General features: G+C 36.7%; 1 protein-coding gene across 6 annotated transcripts in view; it reads left to right on the top strand.

Annotated features, from left to right (window-relative positions):
- Positions 1-17,547, top strand: part of RAB28 (RAB28, member RAS oncogene family) — a 65,009-nt gene that overhangs the window by 8,005 nt on the left and 39,457 nt on the right. For all 6 annotated transcript variants that reach the window (XR_014692520.1, XM_084517639.1, XM_084517641.1 and 3 more), the window contains 2 exons: positions 4,317-4,405; positions 11,105-11,234. Coding sequence is in view for 5 of the 6 variants with exons in the window: in XM_084517639.1 (XP_084373765.1) it covers positions 4,317-4,405; positions 11,105-11,234 (219 nt within the window). In the remaining variant the exon portion in view is untranslated. The remainder of the gene's footprint in view (positions 1-4,316; positions 4,406-11,104; positions 11,235-17,547) is intronic.

Below are 17,547 nucleotides of genomic sequence, written 5' to 3'. Positions count from 1 at the left end.
TTACTCTGCGTAAACAGAGTAGTCTAGTCAGAATATTCCTGTAAGCACTGTCTTGGTTTGGCCACTTTGCTGTACGTCTTCAGTATCTGCTGAGCAATATAGTACCAAACTTCAGTGCTTATTTCTGCATATCATCAACTGAATGTTTTCTTATTGTCCTGCTCATTCCTTTAAAAATACCAGTATGCAGATTACATACAGCAGTACTTGCAAATGGAATGTGTACACAAATCATGCAGTGTGAATGCTGAGAACTTGTATTTTGCAAGTTTTTTTCCAGCTGCTAAGCATACAGAAGCTATTAGTACATTACTGGAATTCTAAATATTCTTCTTGAGCAGGAAAATTAGAAAATTATCAACTGTTGACCCATTAATAATTTACTTTGTTCTAATTTATTCTTTCATAAAATCAGAATGGAGATGCAAATAGCACCAAAACAACGACAAAGTCTTTGCATCTATTTTCTTTGTTTATCAGTAACAAAATACTAACGGACATGAAATGTATTCATATTTAGAAAAAAAAAAAAAACAAACATTTTTCTGTAGGTTGTCATTCAGGTTTTGCCTTTGAATGTAGGGAGATATAAATTTTGTGTTTTATAGGTAACCTGGACTGGTGGGGGGAGTGAGAGGGAAGTAAGGGGGGAGGTAATATTTCTAAATACTGCTATGGAAAGCATTACTTAAGTAAATGGATTTTTCTAATTTCTTGATTAGTTCTGGGTTTGCAGAGCTGCTATGTTTACTTGTAAGGCTAATTCATACCACTGCACAGGATTTATAATCTGCATATCTGTAGGTAAAAGAGTCCTGATTTCTCTTATTTAGTAGAATAGTTAACAATTGCCTATGTTACAGTGTTTGAAATGCGTTTTTCTCCTTTAAATGTAAGCAAACACTTCAGAACTTAAAATTACTGATTTCTATAATTGCACAGAAGTTTATATAATGATGCATTAGAAGTCCATTTTAACTTGTAAAATAAAGTACTGGTATTATAATTTTTAATAAAAGGTCTATTTATCTCCAGTTCTTTTAGTAACTGATGCAGTCTTACAGTGAAAGAGGAAAATACTTGGTAAAACGGTATGAGTTAATACAAATAGTCATTTGACTCCTATTTATTTGATTACTTATTATCCTATTTATTTGATTACTTAATTTAAATTGATGATTTAAATTAATCTTTGGTTGTGTGCAATATGATACATTATTTAGGTGCTGAAAATTCTCTTCATGAAGTTTACTTGAAGTATTTTTCTCACATGCAAATCAATTTCAGTATATTTTGTGACGCAGTATGTTGTATAGTCTGGATGCAACCACGGTGCAGATTTTAGTGCTTAAATAGTGTATGTGTTAGTCTGAGCTTCTGCTGATAGAGATCCTTAAGAGCCATAGTCAGAAACTTTTAGGAGGGTTGTGGGTGCAGTTCAGTAAACAAGATTCTTCCGTGAGAAGGATTTTTTAAGTTGTCAGTGCAAGAAGTGGGCAGACATGTTCTTAGCTCCATCTTGACTGTGCAGCACTTTAAGTAAGGTTAACCAATGCACCAAGTGTACCTCCGCAGGGTTGCTGTTGAATCAGCCCAGTCGCTTTAGTTCATACCAAAAGCGATCTAGAAACCTGCACTGTGTTGCTTCAGCTATTTTATCTTTGTACTTGAACAGAGTAAAAAAGTGTTACTGTTTTCTTGTTCGGTGTATTATTATTGCTCCAGGATTCTTCAGTTACTTTTATTGTGTGTTAACTTTGTTTCTGTCTTAATTTATGCCTTGTTAGGTTCTTTTTATTTTGTTCCTGTTCTCCAGTTTGTATGTTCCTTTTAAATATATATTCAAAAAATAAAACAGATTTCAAACTTTTTGCAGAAAATTTAATCTCTTGTTCTCATAGTTATTAATTGAATATTTGCTAGGCAAATGATCTGATGTTCTTCCTTCTGTCAAAATAATTTTAACATCCTTCTTTCTCCCCCAAAATCAATCTGAACACAAAGCAAATACTACAGGACCTGTTTTTTAGAAAGGGGAAAGTAAAACATTTCATAACGGACAATCGATATTAATTTCAGTAGTTATTGAGGTCTTAATAAAGAACCATTTCATGCAAATGAACATTCCAATATTTTTTTCTCCAGTCTTCTGTTGTTAGTAAAGGAAGGTAAATAGTAGGTTTTTAAGTTGAGGCAGACCATTTAATTTAATGCCCTGTAATAAAGTTTCTCAGATAATCTCCGAATCCAGGTACTAAGCCCAGTTTGCTGTGCATGGTTGCTACTCTTGAAGGAGAGAGAGAGGATGAAGCTAGATTTAAAGCATTTGAACACAAAATCAGGCATCCGAAAGTTGTTGGGTTTGAAAGTGGTCATGGTTCTAAAGCTTTTTTTCTAAATAGCTGGTATGAATGATGTGCTAAATTTCCAGTAGAGTGCATGCAACCAGGTTTGGGTACTTGAGTGCTGTGGACTTCTTGAGCATGTTTCTTTTGTTTACTCACTAAGGATGCGTGGTCACTTCAGGCGTTGGGCCAGCTGATAAGACCAGCTTATCCATGACAAATGCTCTGTGGAAGACTCTTACCTGCATTGTCTGCAGTCACTCCTGCTCTAAGATTTAAAAATAATCAAATAATAAATTGCAGTAGGTGCACTGTCAAAAGAAACAAACTTCTTACTCTGTAAAAGGTTGCCTTTACTGGAGTGTTAGACGTATTTGCTAAGATCCATTCAGAATTTCTTGATCTTAATGTTTGATAAAACTTTATAAAAAAAAAAAAAGTTTGAAAAAAATTAAAAGTACTCTGACCAGATTGTCCCACGTTCATCCCTGCGTATTTGAGACCAAGTTACCGGTTTAGGAAATCTGTGCTTTTAACCAGATAAAAGCAAGATACATCATAAAAATATACTGCATTACATTTAATACCACAGGTAGTATGTATTCAGCTATATAGTTCTAACTTGTTCTTTATAGTCACGGAGTGCTGGGATATATTTCCAAGGAGCGCATTCACTTGCATAACTAAGGTGGTTTGTTTTAAACTGATGGCTGAACAGATCACCTTGTATAAAATAAGGTTGGTAATAACACAAAATAGCTGAATTAAAAGCATACCTTAACAGCCCCAAATACCCTTTTTCACTCAACTCAAGTTCTGTGATGGGGAATTTCTCTCTCTCTCTCTCTCTTTCTCTCTCTCTCTCTCTCTCTCTCTCTCTCTGTGTATACACACACATATATAGGAATAAAATTCATAGGCAGTTATGGTTGTTTTTGAGTACATTGTTGTCATTAATGTGATTTTATGGAGATTAGAAAAACTTTAGTCAGATCTTACTGCATTAATTTGGTGATTCCAGGTAATCAGTACAGTTTTGCAGTTTTCACTGCAAAATGAGTCAGATTGTACTTTAAAATCTGTAAGTGTGTTGTGACAGATTTCTCTGTGCCCATGTTTAGTCTGTGGGTTTGCAGGGTATGTATGACTTGGAGAATATTAAATATTCTGCATTTACACATATTTTTTTTTTCTTGTAACTATGTTTTGAAAGCCCATTAACAGTTTTAACATAGTTTTAATATCAAATCTGGAGACTGTTTAGAGTAGAAAGGAAGATCTGTTCTTGGTGTAGATTCTTGGAAGATGAAATTATGTAAATCACATTTGGCTTAGTTGCCTGCTTTGGGGTGGTGGATGGAGGAAATAATCATAGTCTGCATCTTCGGTGTAGACTTGTATCAGCATCTCCAGTTTAATTTGTCAACTATATAATTCTTTGTAGTACTACTAAGAGCATCATTACTAAAATACAATTATTCTGTGCATTTTCCACACTTCTAAATTTTCCTCTCAAATTTTGGAGGTGGAAGAGAAAGGGGACACAGTATTACCTAATGTGGTTAGGTTGATATTAATTGCATTAACTTTCATTTCCAAGTGTTGCTCTATAGAACTTGCTTTCTCTGCAAAGCTTTATGCATTTCTTTAGTAAAGTATGTTGTATAATTTCTAGTTAGGAATCTCATACTTTGTGCAATTTTAATTCTTTTCTATGAGGTAACTATATTGGGAAGTTAATATTTAGCTATGGTTCTATGGCCTTGTAATGAACTACCTGGACACAAGTGATTTTTTTTCCAAGTGATAGTCATTTTTATCTTTAAATTTGGTTACGATTTCTGCTATACTCATAAAAAGCTATTGCTGTTGATATGCTATGGTGTATTACCTGCCATGATAATATATCTTTAATTTATTTCTATCTCAATTTTCCAGGTTATACAATATCTGTGTAACTTTCTTTTCCAGGAAATTTGAACGTTACTCTTCAAGTGTGGGATGTTGGCGGGCAAACGATAGGAGGCAAGATGCTGGATAAATATATTTATGGAGCTCAGGTACAGTATAAATGATTATAACTATATCTGTAATAATTATATAGAATTAATTCAAACTTTATTCTCAAAATTATGGATGTCTTGCATCATATTGTTTTCTAAATCTCAGAAATGTTGAATCTCTGAATCTAAACTTAATTGATATAAATATACAATTTTTTGGTGTTGATTTAAAAAGAAAAGGAAGGGTGTGCGTTTGTAGATCTGAACAACTCAAGAACAGATGTATGTTTCCATGCTTTTTGTCTTGAGTTAAGAAAAGCAATCATAGTAAATAGTAAGAGCTATTTGGATATCCACATGGTAGATATAGTGGCTGCTTTTAGAGCAGATGCCTCCTGGGGGGAAGAAGTAGAAGGAGGAAATTAAGAGCAATCCTACACCATTAAACTCATACATGCAACTGAGTGTTATAGGAAGGCAAACAAAAGGAGGCAACCAGGTAGCTAAATGTTTTTGCAGAACTCCAATCCAATGAAAATTTATTTTATTTTTAGGTTAACTAAGGAACATAAAGTGATGGTAGGTTTAGGTAAGAGCTAAATGTTATAATAGTATCTTGAGTTATGAGCTGATTTAGGAGGATGCACTGTATGTCAGACTTCTTAAAATGATTAATCCTATAACGTACTCTGTTATTTAATTTGGAGTTTTTAATGAGAACAATAAGCATGATACATTTCATTATACGATATTACATTTATCAGAAAATGTATCTTTTTTCTGCAATAATTTATGAAGTATGGAATCCTAAAACTTGATTTGGGTAGAACCTTTATGCTGATAAGTGCAGCACAGGAATGGCTAATTTTAAGAAGATTAGGAATTACTAGCTGATTGGATAAAGATAAACTTAACGTTTTGTCACTTTCAAAACCAAATACAAGTGTTTTTAGCTGTTGCATCTGTTTTATAGGGGTTTTTCTTATTTTTAATAAAAAACACTTTGCTGCCCTGTGAAAGATATACCAAGCAACAGGAGAAACTGGCTTCCATGACAGAGAGAATTTGATTAATCACAAATTGTTGCCATATGCCCAAAATGAACTCAGTGAAAGAAATAAAAGGCTATTAACCTTTTTCCTGCACTGCATTTGCTGATAAACTCAACAGTTCCTTATCCCTTGTTCCTTGATAGTACATCAAAAATTAATGACACTACCCCAAAGTAGGTGAAAAAAATGATATCAGTAAGTCTAAAGTCAGAATAATATGACTTGTAGCCATTCTGAGCATATTAACAGCAAAAAACCCTACATCCAATCTCTTCTTCACTTCTACTCAACCCCCTCCATGTCATTGCAAACCTATTTTTTTTTTTTTTAAAGGAACTAATGGCTATTCTCACTCCTGGTATTGGTGAACAATGTCAACTTCTGTAACAGGCTTCTTATTGTCAAAGCTGACTTTCAAGAGACTATTCTATTAATTTTGTAACAGCATCTTTGGAAGTCAGATAAAACTTACCTTTATTTTTATCTATTCATGAAACACTATGAATAATTCTGAAAAGCCCTGCTTTTAGTTTATTTCCAGACAAATGTTTATTTCATGTTGAGCATCTCTAGCTGTGTAGAAGAAAAAGAAGAAAGAGGAAGTAGAACAAATAGGAAAACTTAGAAGGAAAATTCCTTTTATATACACAGAAAAATCCCAGTGAATGGATGGCAAAGCAGCAAGAAAATAATTAGGAATAGCTAGCATGGAATTATCAAGTGTTAATTTTGCCCAACCAATCTGATTGCCTTCTGCGGTGAGATGACCAGCTCTGTGGAGAGGAGAGCAGTCGATGTTGTTTACCTTGACTTCATCAAGACCTTTGTAATTTCTCCTGGTACTCATATAGACAAAATATATAGATGTAAATTGGATGGATAAACCATAAGGTAACTGAAAAACTGAACAGACAGCTGGACTTAAAGGGAGGTGGTCCACAGCTCTGTGTCTTACTGGTGTCTGGTTATGAGTTGCATTCCTTAGGGGTCGATACTATTTCATGTCTTATTAATCCTGTGAACAATGGAACAAAACATGGTGTGTAAGTTTGCAAATGGTTCCAAATGGGGGAGGAAGGGTCACTGTGCTGGAGGTGAGGGCTGATACTGCAAGAGACTATGACAAACAAGAGGAATGGGTCAAGAGAAATGTTGTGAAGTTCAGTGAAGGCAAATGAAAAGTACTGCACCTAGGACAGGGTAACCTCAGGCAACAGTACAGGCTGGGAATCGACTGCCAGAGAACCAGCTGGAGAGTGTCCAGCGAAGAACCACCAAGCTGCTTAATGTACTGGAGCATCACACGTGAGGAAAGGTAGAGAGAGCTGGGACTGTTGCTTCTGGAGAAGAGAAGGCTTATCAGTGTGTATAAATACATTAATGAAGGCGGCTAAGAAGACAGCTGAGCTCCTTTCAGTGGTATCCAGTGACAGACAGTGGTCACAAACATAGTACCATCTGAATATCAGGAAATACTGAAGGTGTGCTGAGGGGTGACCAAGCACTGGCACAGCTGAAAATGTGAAAATACCATTTCTGTTTATTTGCAAGGTATCATAATGAGGTTACTCTACTAAAGTTAATATTAGAAAGAAGAATACAGTTTTGCTCTAACACTTCATGAACATTAAAAAACAAAATGAAAATCGTAGTTCATTCATACTGAAATCCCCCACAGGAGGAGGGCAGCTGAGGATAAGCCTGAAAACCAAAACAAGTGTTTTTAGTTATTGTTCTCTGTAGCTTTCTCTGATGTCCAAGATTTACCACAATAAACTTGACACCTTTTAAATGGTGACTGTCCACTATTCAACCAGTCACTGTATTCATACTGTTATGACACTTCCATAATTGCAGTTCTCTTGTATAATAGCGATACTGCTGTTTGTGTAGTAAATATTTCAGAACCACTCCCATCTCTCAGCTGTAATTGCTGACCCTATCCACATATCTAGTTTAAAGTATCCTTAAAAGCTGGCATATGCTACCTCATAAATTGGCTTGTTAATAGTAGTAAAAGTACTGCAGACTCTGCCTTCTCTAGAGACCAGCAAATCATTTCTGCAATATTCTAAGTTTCCAGTGGCCTATTTTTTGAACATATTCTATAATTCTGAAACAAAAAGCACTCACATATGCACTAATGTAAGCAAAATGTCCCTATTACTGGACTGCAATTATGCAAGCAGGGACTATTTGCCATATTGCTGGAGACTGGAGAATTAATACACTGTTCTCAGCATGTTGTCCTCAATGTGTGCCAAACCTTTTTCATGGCAGTGAAATGTGCTAATTATTTAAAATAATAAGAATAAAAAGCCAGTGTTAATTTTCCATCTCAATTCCTCAAGCATAACAGGGAAATAACAGGCTTTATACTGTCTACTCCTTCCATAGTAGTCCCTATACTGTAAGTTGGTGGAAAATAATGCATTTTTGGGGAAAGCAGTGATGGGTTTTCTGTCTTAAATAAAATAAATAAATAAATTTTAGCTGCGGAGCTATGGCTAGTCCTTTATTCACATCGCATTAAGTTGCTTACAAAGTGCTTTTTTGACATAACTTAGGCAGGAAGAATTCTTTATGAGTTGGATGATGTGGTGCCTTTTTTCTTATCTCTGAGATACTGTATGTGTCAAGTACAACAAGTATTCACAAGATTTAAAAAGAGAATAATTAAGAAAAGAATATGCTTTCATGGCAGTGTGTTAGGTCATGCAGAAGGGTGGAAAAAAAAAAAAAAGGAAGCTAGTTCCAAACTTTGTTCAATAATATCTTTCATGGTAAATCTACAATGAATGCCCTTTCTTCTGAAGGAATTGGCTACACTTGACTCAATCTGTAGCAGTGTAGCATTTTGAAGAAGAATTAGTAGAAACAGCTAACATTAAGTGCTTAACTTATCAGTGCTGAAGATGCTTTAGATTTTTGCAAGGTGGTGAGAAGAGGACTTGACTGCTGGTGAAAGAAATGTGCTGTGTGCTTTTTCTCATTTACAGCTTTCAGCTTTTTTTTTTTTGCCTTTACAATACCTGTCCTTCAGTTCAAATTTCCAAGAAGCATTTAATAACACATTTAATAACACAGGCTTATGTTACGAAAGACATATATACATACAAAATCATTTGGATAGTTAGAAAAGTGTTCAGGAGATACTGAGACAAGATATTAAGGGATAAATTGTAGAATAGTTGGATGAGGGAAGTGGATGTTTAATATTAGATTTGATTAGTGAAGTAAAGGAAGAAAGATAGAGAAAAGAAGATGGGCATCACAATTTATAACTTTCCTAAAGTAACTAGTGAAAGCTGGTCTTCAGGAAGTAATAGTTGATATACCAATGTAAGTCACAAGAACTCAGTTTGCCAAGGAGTTGATGGCATTGAAGGAAAAGGGGATTTTCTGTAAAGGGGATTTTTTGTGTGTTTTACTGATCACAGAATCATAGGAAGGTTCACGTTGGAAGGGGTCTCATGAGGTTTCTAGTCCAACCTCCTACTCAAAACAGAGTCAGCTGTAAGATGAAACTAAGTTACTCGGTGCTTTATTGAGTTCCTTCTTGAAATCTCTAGGATGGAGACTTCACAACCTCTTTGTACAGCCTATTCCACTGCTTGGTTCTTCTCATGCTGAAAAAGCTTTTCCTTGTATCTAGTCAGAATCTCTCGTTTCAACTTTTACCCATTATTTTTCACGCTCCTGCCATGCACTATTGTGATTCTGTCTTCTCGACAGACTCCTCCTGGCTGGAGAAGGCTGATTTTAGGTCCCTGCAAAGCCGTCTCTTCTGCATAATGAACAAGTTTCGTTCCCTCAGCTTTTCCTGTTAAGACAAGTGCTCCAACTTCTGGTCATTTGGTGACCTTCCACTGAACTTACTCCAGTTTACTGATGTCTTGTGGTATCTAAGACTGGAGTTCAGATGTGATTTGACAAGTGCTGATATTAATATGTCCCTCAATCTAGTGGCAGTGCTACTGCTAATGCAGCCCGGAATCCTGTTGGCCATCATTGCTACCAGGTTCCTTGCAATGCAGGCTCCTATTTGGCTTGCTGTCCACCACGACCTGAAGGTCACTTTAAGTTGCTCCCCAGCCTGCATTGTTTATTCCTCCTTAGCTGCAGGACTTTGCATTTGTCCTTGCTGAATGTTGAAAGGTTCTTGTTTGCCCATTCCTTGAGTGTGTCTACATGCAGACTGTAGCCCTGCCCTTGAACATGTTGGCTGGTCCTCTGAATTCAGTGGTGTCTGCAAACTATGCATAAAATCATATAAAAAGAGATCCACTGATATCTTCTCTCCAACCTTTTACCAGCATTATCATGCCTTTCATCAGTCTTGTGTTTGTTGAAGCATTCAATTTTTTTCAATTTTCTTTTGTCAGTTATGTTTTCTAAACCTCTGATACTACTAGTTATCTTCTAGCCTATCCTTTTCTTGACATTGTGTCCAGAGTTGGATGCAATATTTCACCTGAAATGTTTCATGCCAGTGTGATATTTGCTTTTTTTGTTACAAAATAAGCTTGATTTATATTCAACTGTGATCTACTGTAACTCCTTGATCCTTTTCTATAGAACCTGCTACAAAGCCAGATGTTTCCCATCCTCGTGCAGCTGATTATTCCTTCCTTTGAACTTGTCATGGTACTTATTGAATTGCGTCCTATTATTTTTAGATTGTTTTTCATTTTATAATCTAAACTGTCCTCAAATACTCTTGTAGTCTTTACCAGTTTGTATAGTCTGTGAAATTAATTTAACGGTTACATTATATTTTGTGATCTAAGGCAGTCCTTATAAAACTATCAAGTAAAGCTCGGCCCAGACAAGCCTCTGAAAAACTTGACTTGAAAAATCTGTATGTATTTGTATGAATTATATTTATTAATTATTATTTTGAAATAATATTCATTAAAATTCAATATGAGAAACAGTGCTCGGTTGCGGGGATCTTTTCCAGATGTGAACTCCATGAAAACAAGCACAACAGAATCCAATTCTAACTTTATTCGTTGTATACAAGATTCTCAGGAATGCCTGTTTTGAGTATTCATTACCTGTAGCCTGGTCCACAGCCTCTGAAATGCATGGAACTACCTTCTTCTTGACTTCTAACCATTTTTAATTTGTCCTTTGAAAGTTAAAAAGATTGTTAGTACTTCTTGCTTGGCTTCTATAGCAGTAAAGGAAGGGAGCTGGACTTTCTTCCCAAAGGAAAGCAGAGATGTAACAAGTTGGGCAAATGTATGCTTAAGCTGTTTTTTTTCTTTTTTTTTTTTTTTCTCCTCAGGAAGGGAATAGTAAACTACAAATAAGATTAGCTAAAATAAAAGTCCTTCTCCAGTGTGATTTTTCTCTTACCATTAGTATGAAACGCTTTTTAGATTTTTCACAACGCATATGCAGTTTGATGTATTTCTAATGTAACTAATTGTACTCTTTCCTGAATTGCCATATTTTTCTCCCTTTGTAGTTCATCTAGTGTCTGAACTTGGAACACACAGAGTGCAGATGAAGTACTGTAGTAAAATTTGTTTATTACAGTGGCTTACACTGACTCTTGTTTAATTCCTAAGAAGATAAAATGTCATTAATTGTAAATGCCCTATTTTATTATAATAATAAATTAGACTAATGCAGATTTTGCCATATTAAAATATTTTTACAACTTGTAGCATTTTAAATGTATCTTTTTCTTTAGGGTATTCTTTTGGTTTATGATATTACCAACTGCCAGAGCTTTGAAAATTTAGAGGACTGGTATAATGTGGTAAAAAAAGTGACTGAAGAATCAGAAACACAGCCACTTGTGGCCTTGGTTGGAAATAAAAGTAAGTTATTCATATTTAAATATTAATTGGAATACTCTGGATGTTGCTCTCTAGTGAAGAAATGTCACAGGGCATATATCATTAGTAAAACAAAACTAAATAATACTGTCTTGTGCATTACTGCTGTGTACAGATGACATATTTGGGTGTACCTCAGGGTTCTGGGCAGTTAAGTTGAGGAACTTTTTGCAGCCTATCTGCCTGTGTTTTCTTTATTTAGAGAGCAGCACACAGCAGTGGAGAGATGTCTCATCCATGTTTGAATTTGATAGGGCTTTAGGATATAGCTATGGCATGCATCTAGAATGGAGACCCTAGAAGCATTCCTGGCTCTAATAACAGATATTATTTCATGAATATTATTTATACAGAACATTTCATGGTTCTGTAGGTCAAGAGACTGGTATGTTAAGCACTTGTATCTGTTACTTAAAGTACACTAGACACAATATTTGAGTTGTTTATAAGGCCTTTTTACATGCTATCTCTGATTTTGCACGAGTTTACTTATTTCCTGTTCTCTGGAATTTTTTTAACTTGTCCTCTTATTGATCATGTAAGTACAAACTAGCTCCTTTAAATAACAATCACCTCATTAGTTCCCTAATTAGCTGGATAACAAATTCCCCCATTTCCAGTTAAGAAATTTTCAGAAATATTATTAGCATATCTGAGGTCTTGATCCTTGTTCTATTACCCTTTTTCTATCAAAGATAAGAGCAACATAAAACAATTTTATAAATAAATTCAAGTGGTAGAAGCAGGTACCATTTTTTAACAATTTAAATATATTTATTTGAACAACATACAACAGACTTTTTCTTTTCACTTTCCAATTCCTTTGTGTCTGTGTCACAATGTCCACATCAAGAACAAATCTGAAAAAAAAAACAAAAAACCAAAAAAAACTAAACAAACAAACAAACAAAAAAGCCATTCTCATCCAGAAAGGTAATATTGTTTAAAATAATTTTAATACAATCTAGAGACAACGCTTTCATTCAGAAACATTAATGTAATGTTGCTACTATGATGCTATAACATTTTACGATCTTCATTGTGAAAGAAAACAGGGAAGACATTGGGAAGAAAACAGGAAAGCTCTTAGAGTTACAATATACAGATAACATTTCTGAAAGTATAACATAGTGTTGTTCTGCATCAGACCAAAGTCAATAATACAGATTCTGTTGAAATTCATATGAAAAACATATTTCACTGATTTATATTTTGTCCCAAAACTGTACTTGCTAACTGGAGTTCTGCAAATCTTAAGAGGCATTTGTAGTAGGATACTTTGTAACATAGGATAAGTAAAATTCTTTTGCTAGAATGACTCCGTAGAGGTACTAGATCAAACTCTGTTTTTCATTTGCAATTAAAGGACTTTGTTTTGTAATTATTACACCTTTAGTATGTATTTTTTTCTCACATACATGCCTCTGATTCTTTAAAATCCAAGTATTTTTTGGGGAGCATCTGCAAACAAAATATGGTTTTGTAGGTGAGTTTCCAGATAAAGACTGATGCTGACTAGGGAAATGGTTTTCGTTTCATGGTGATGGCAGCTGAAGGAATAGTGTACTTGCTAACTTGCTGTTCATCAGAAACTGTGTATAAAGAAAAAAAGCAAGCTATTGCTTTTGTGTGGTCCTAAGGATACTTGTTGGTTTTGCACACATTGAACCCCTTGGTATCTCTCAAAAGAAGGCAGGCAGGAGGTAGTTTTACAGTTGTCATGCTTTTAATTTTATTTCAGCATGATAAGAAGTTCAGCTTTTAGAACTGCATTACTTTCATGAATTTGATAAAACAGAAGAATATCTAGGGAGGGCTTCCCCCTCAGTACTTCAATAGCCTGTGAGAGGTTACTGATGTTACAGAAATAAAAAACAAGGTAAGTGTTTATATAGAAGTATGGTATTGATTCTTGCATATTATGAAAGGATAAAGCTACTGATAACAAGTTCTTCAGATGGAATCACTGTGTTCAGAATAGCTCAGCTTTACTCAGTAAATTATAAGAGATCTATGCATGACATAAGAGCAATAGGTTTGAAGTCAGTAAAAGCCATTTGATGAACTAACAAACTTATTTGACCTTGTACATTGTAAAGAACAAATTTCAGTCAGTAGTTTGGCTCAGAACTGCACTGTGTTTTTGGAGCTGTGTGTGTTTTAGAAAAATATCCAGCTATATTCGCATCCCCAGAGAAGTGATTCATAGAGTCATAGAATGGTTTGGGTTGGAAGGGACCTTAAAGATCACTCAGTTCCAACCCTGTTGCCACAGGCAAGGACACCTCCCACTAGACCAGGTTATTCAAAGCCCCATCCAGCTTGGCCTTGGTGTTGATGGCAATCTTGCTGAGGGTGCACTCAATCCCACTGTCCATGTCACCGACAAAGATGTTAAATAAAGCAGGTCCCAATACCAGTCCCAGCAGAATGCCACTCATTGCTGATCCCCACCTGGGCATTGAGCTGTTGACCTCAGCTCTTTGAGTGTGACCATCCAGGCAATTCCTTATCAACTAAGTGGTCCATCCATTAAATCTGTCTCTCCAATTAGAAGACAAAGATGCCATGTGGTCTTCTCATGTTGGCTGTCACAAATCACCTCCCTCTTTTCCATGTGCCTTAGCATGGTTTCCAGGAGGATCTGCTCCATGATCTTGCCAGGCACAAAGGTGATATTGACTGGCCTGTAGTTCCCCAGGTCTTCCTTTTTTCTCTTTTTAAGAATGGGGCTTATGTTTCTAACACTCAATCTAATGCTATTCTAATTCTATTTTTCTGGTAAAAGTTTTAAAAATATTTCCAAGAATAAATGAAGATAATTGTGTGGCATTTGAAAAGTTGGGCCAGCATTTAGATCCCTTTAAGAATTTTGAAACCTTGCTGAAACCGTGCATTTTGAAATTTGGGTGTAAAATAAGTGCTACTCTTTTAAGCATACTTAGTTAAGTTTTGGCTCTCATTTGAGTTTTTTCACTTATCCGTTTCTTACAGACAGTATTTTTCTGTTTTGGGGTGAACACATCTGGGATCTCTGTTGTAGTGCTTCAGGAAAAAAATAAAAGGAATAACTATATTAAAAAAAAAAACAACAAAACAAAAACAACAACAACTCAAAATCAATTGTTTTCTCAAATGATCTTGTTCTTAAACACAAGTTACTTTAAGTACAGTAGTGTATGGTGTGTAATCATGTACTAGCTGTTAATTTGGCTATAAAACTTCATGATTTATTGGTGTTCTGTTACATCAATTTGTAGTCAATCTGTTAATTTTTTTAAGTTTCCTGCAATTTCTTCAGTATTCCACCAAACAAACAAAATGTTCAGTGGTGTTTTAAATTAATCAGTGCTAGTTTTGACTATTCTATTTTGTTGTACATTGCAATAGATTGGAAGAACACACACAGTAGGTTACTGTGTGTCTGTTGAAAGCACGACAATTGAGCATCCCCAATTGAGTGATGGCAATTCATTAAAATGATGTGATTGTAAGAGGTTAAGATTTACTTATGAAACAGTAGAAAGATAATTTTTACATACAGAACTCTAATCAGTCTCCAGTCTCATCTATCAGAAATTTATTTGAAAATAATGTAATATTATGAATTGGGATCTCCTAAATTCTTGAGAATTTAAGTCATCTTAAGGTGCCTATTCTCCTGCTGGGTGCTTAGTTTTATTCTTCACTCTTCCTTCCCATACATTTTTTCTCTAACAGATTCTGTAAGAGAAAGTAAAAAATTGATTTCATTTGGACCTGCTGAAAGTCAGACCTTACCCAGACCTGCTTCCTGCAGTTATGTCCTGTTGTCAGTTAACCTGATCTTTCCGTATGCATTTTGTGGATGAGCAAGGAGCTCATCAACAAGATCAAAAAGCAGGTCTATGAAATGTGGAAAAAGGATCTGTCCTCTTGGGAGGAGTATAGGAGTATTGTCAGGGCCTGCAGGGATGCAACGAGGAATGCTAAAGCACACCTGGAGAAGAAGCTGGCAAAGGAGATACAGGATAATAAGAAAGGTTTTTTAAAGTATGCAAACCTTAAAGGGAAGACTAGGGATAATGTGGGTCCCCTGCTGAATGAGGGGGGTGTCCTGGTAACAGGGGATGCTGAGAAGGCAGAGATACTGAATGCCTTCTTTGCTTCGGTCTTTGCTTCAAAGACTCTCCCCTGGGACCCCTGGACCCTGGAGGGAGGAGAAAGAGTCTGGGAAATGGAGAGCTCTCATCTGGTTGAGGAGGAAGTGGTTCAGGAGTGTCAGGGTGGGATCAATGCACACAGATCCATGGGCTCCAATGGGATGCATCCACATGTGCTGAGGGAGATAGCAGAGGTGATCGCCAAACCGCTCTCTATCGTCTTTGAAAGGTCTTGGAGAACAAGAGAGATGCCCCAAGACTGGAGGATAGCCAATGTCACTCTGGTCTTCAAGAAGGGCAAGAAGGAGGATCTGAGAAACTACAGGCCTGTCACGCTCACCTCTCTGGAAAGGTGATGGAACAGCTTGTTCTGGATGCCATCTCCAAGCAATTGGAAGAGAAGGTTATGGGGAGTAGTCAGCATGGATTCACCAAGGGGAAATCATGCTCGACCAACCTTGTAGCCTTCTATGATGGCATCACCAACTGGTTAGATGGGGGGAGAGCAGTGGATGTCATCTACCTTGATTTCAGCAAGGCTTTTGATACTGTCTCCCATGGCATCCTGCTAACAAAGCTGAGAAAGTGTGGGATAGAGGAGTGGACAGTAGGGTGGGTTGAGAACTGGCTGACTGGCTGAGCTCAGAGGGTGGTGATTGGTAGCGCAGAGTCCGGCTGGAGACGTGTGACTAGCGGTGTTCCCCAGAGGTTGATGCTGGGTCTGGTCTTGTTTAACATCTTCATCAGTGACCTTGATGAAAGAAATTTGTCTGCCCTCAGCAAGTATGCTGATGATACAAAGCTGGGAGGAGTGGCTGACATTCCAGAAGGCTGTACTGCCATTCAGTGAGACCTGGACAGGCTGGAGAGATGGGCAGGAAAAAAACAAATGAAGTTTAACAAGAGCAAGTGTAGAGTCCTGCACCTGGGAAGGAACAACCGCAAGTATCAGTACAGGCTGGGGGATGACCTGCTGGAGAGGAGCTCTGCGGAGAAGAACCTGGGGGTCCTGGTGGATGGCAGGTTGGCCATGAACCTTCAGTGTGCCCTGATGGCCAAGAAGGCCAATGGCATCCTGACGTGGATTAAAAGGAGCATGGGCAGCAGGTCAAGGGAACTGATTTTCCCCCTCTACTCTGCCCTGGTCAGGCCTCACCTGTAGTACTGTGTCCAGTTCTGGGCTCCCTGGTACAAAAAAGACAGGGATCTCCTGGAAAGAGTCCAGCGGAGGGCCACAAAGATGTTACGGGGCCTGGAGCATCTTCCCTATGAGGAAAGACAGAGATCTGTGTCTGTTCAACCCTGAGAAAAGAAGACTAAGTGGGGATCTTATTAACGTTTATAAACACCTTAAGTGTGGGAGACAGAAGGATTTGGCCAACCTCTTTTCAGTGGTTTGTGGGAACAGGACAAGGGACAATGGCCACAAAATGGAGCACAGGAAGTTCTGCACCAACATGTGAAAGAACTTCTTCATGGTGAGGGTGATGGAGCACTGGAACAGGCTGCCCAGGGAGGTTGTGGAGTCTCCTTCTCTGGAGTTCAAGGCCTGTCTGGACGCCTACCTGGGCAACCTGCTTTAGGGAACCTGCTTTGACAGGGGGGTTGGACCTGATGATCTCTTGAGGTCCCTTCTAGCCCCTACAGTTCTGTGATTCTGTGATTTGTGCATTTGATAATAAATAGAATTTTAAATGTGTAAAGTTGAATTTCTTTTTTTTGGTTGTTTTATATTAGTTATAAATTGTAAGATGATGCTAATCCCAAAACTTACAGTTAGCGTGGAATCTTAAATTTAACTTTCTTTGTAACTTACTTTGCAGTAGTTTAATTTTATTTAATGTCACTTATATCTGAACCATGCTTACTTCTGTGTGGCTATGTACAACTTCAGTTGCACCAGTGATAAAGGTTTAAGGCTTATTGTGAAGATTAACAAGTACTTTTGAGCTTCAGTGCAGTAACTTTTATAGACATATTACTGTGAAATACTTTTGAGTTATATTGTGTAGTATAAATTAAGCTGTGGTCATCAAATGAATGTATTTTTTTCACTTATGATGTTTACTTAAACTTAGGATTGATTTAAAGTTCAGTAATTCACAGTGGATCTTCTAGTTGTTAGTGTGAGTTAGAGAGGTTTTATGGTGTTA

This window comes from Aythya ferina (genome assembly GCF_964211825.1).
Source record: "Aythya ferina genome assembly, chromosome: 4".
Classification (NCBI taxonomy): Eukaryota; Metazoa; Chordata; class Aves; order Anseriformes; family Anatidae; genus Aythya; species Aythya ferina.
This window is presented reverse-complemented; position numbering and strand designations above follow the sequence as displayed.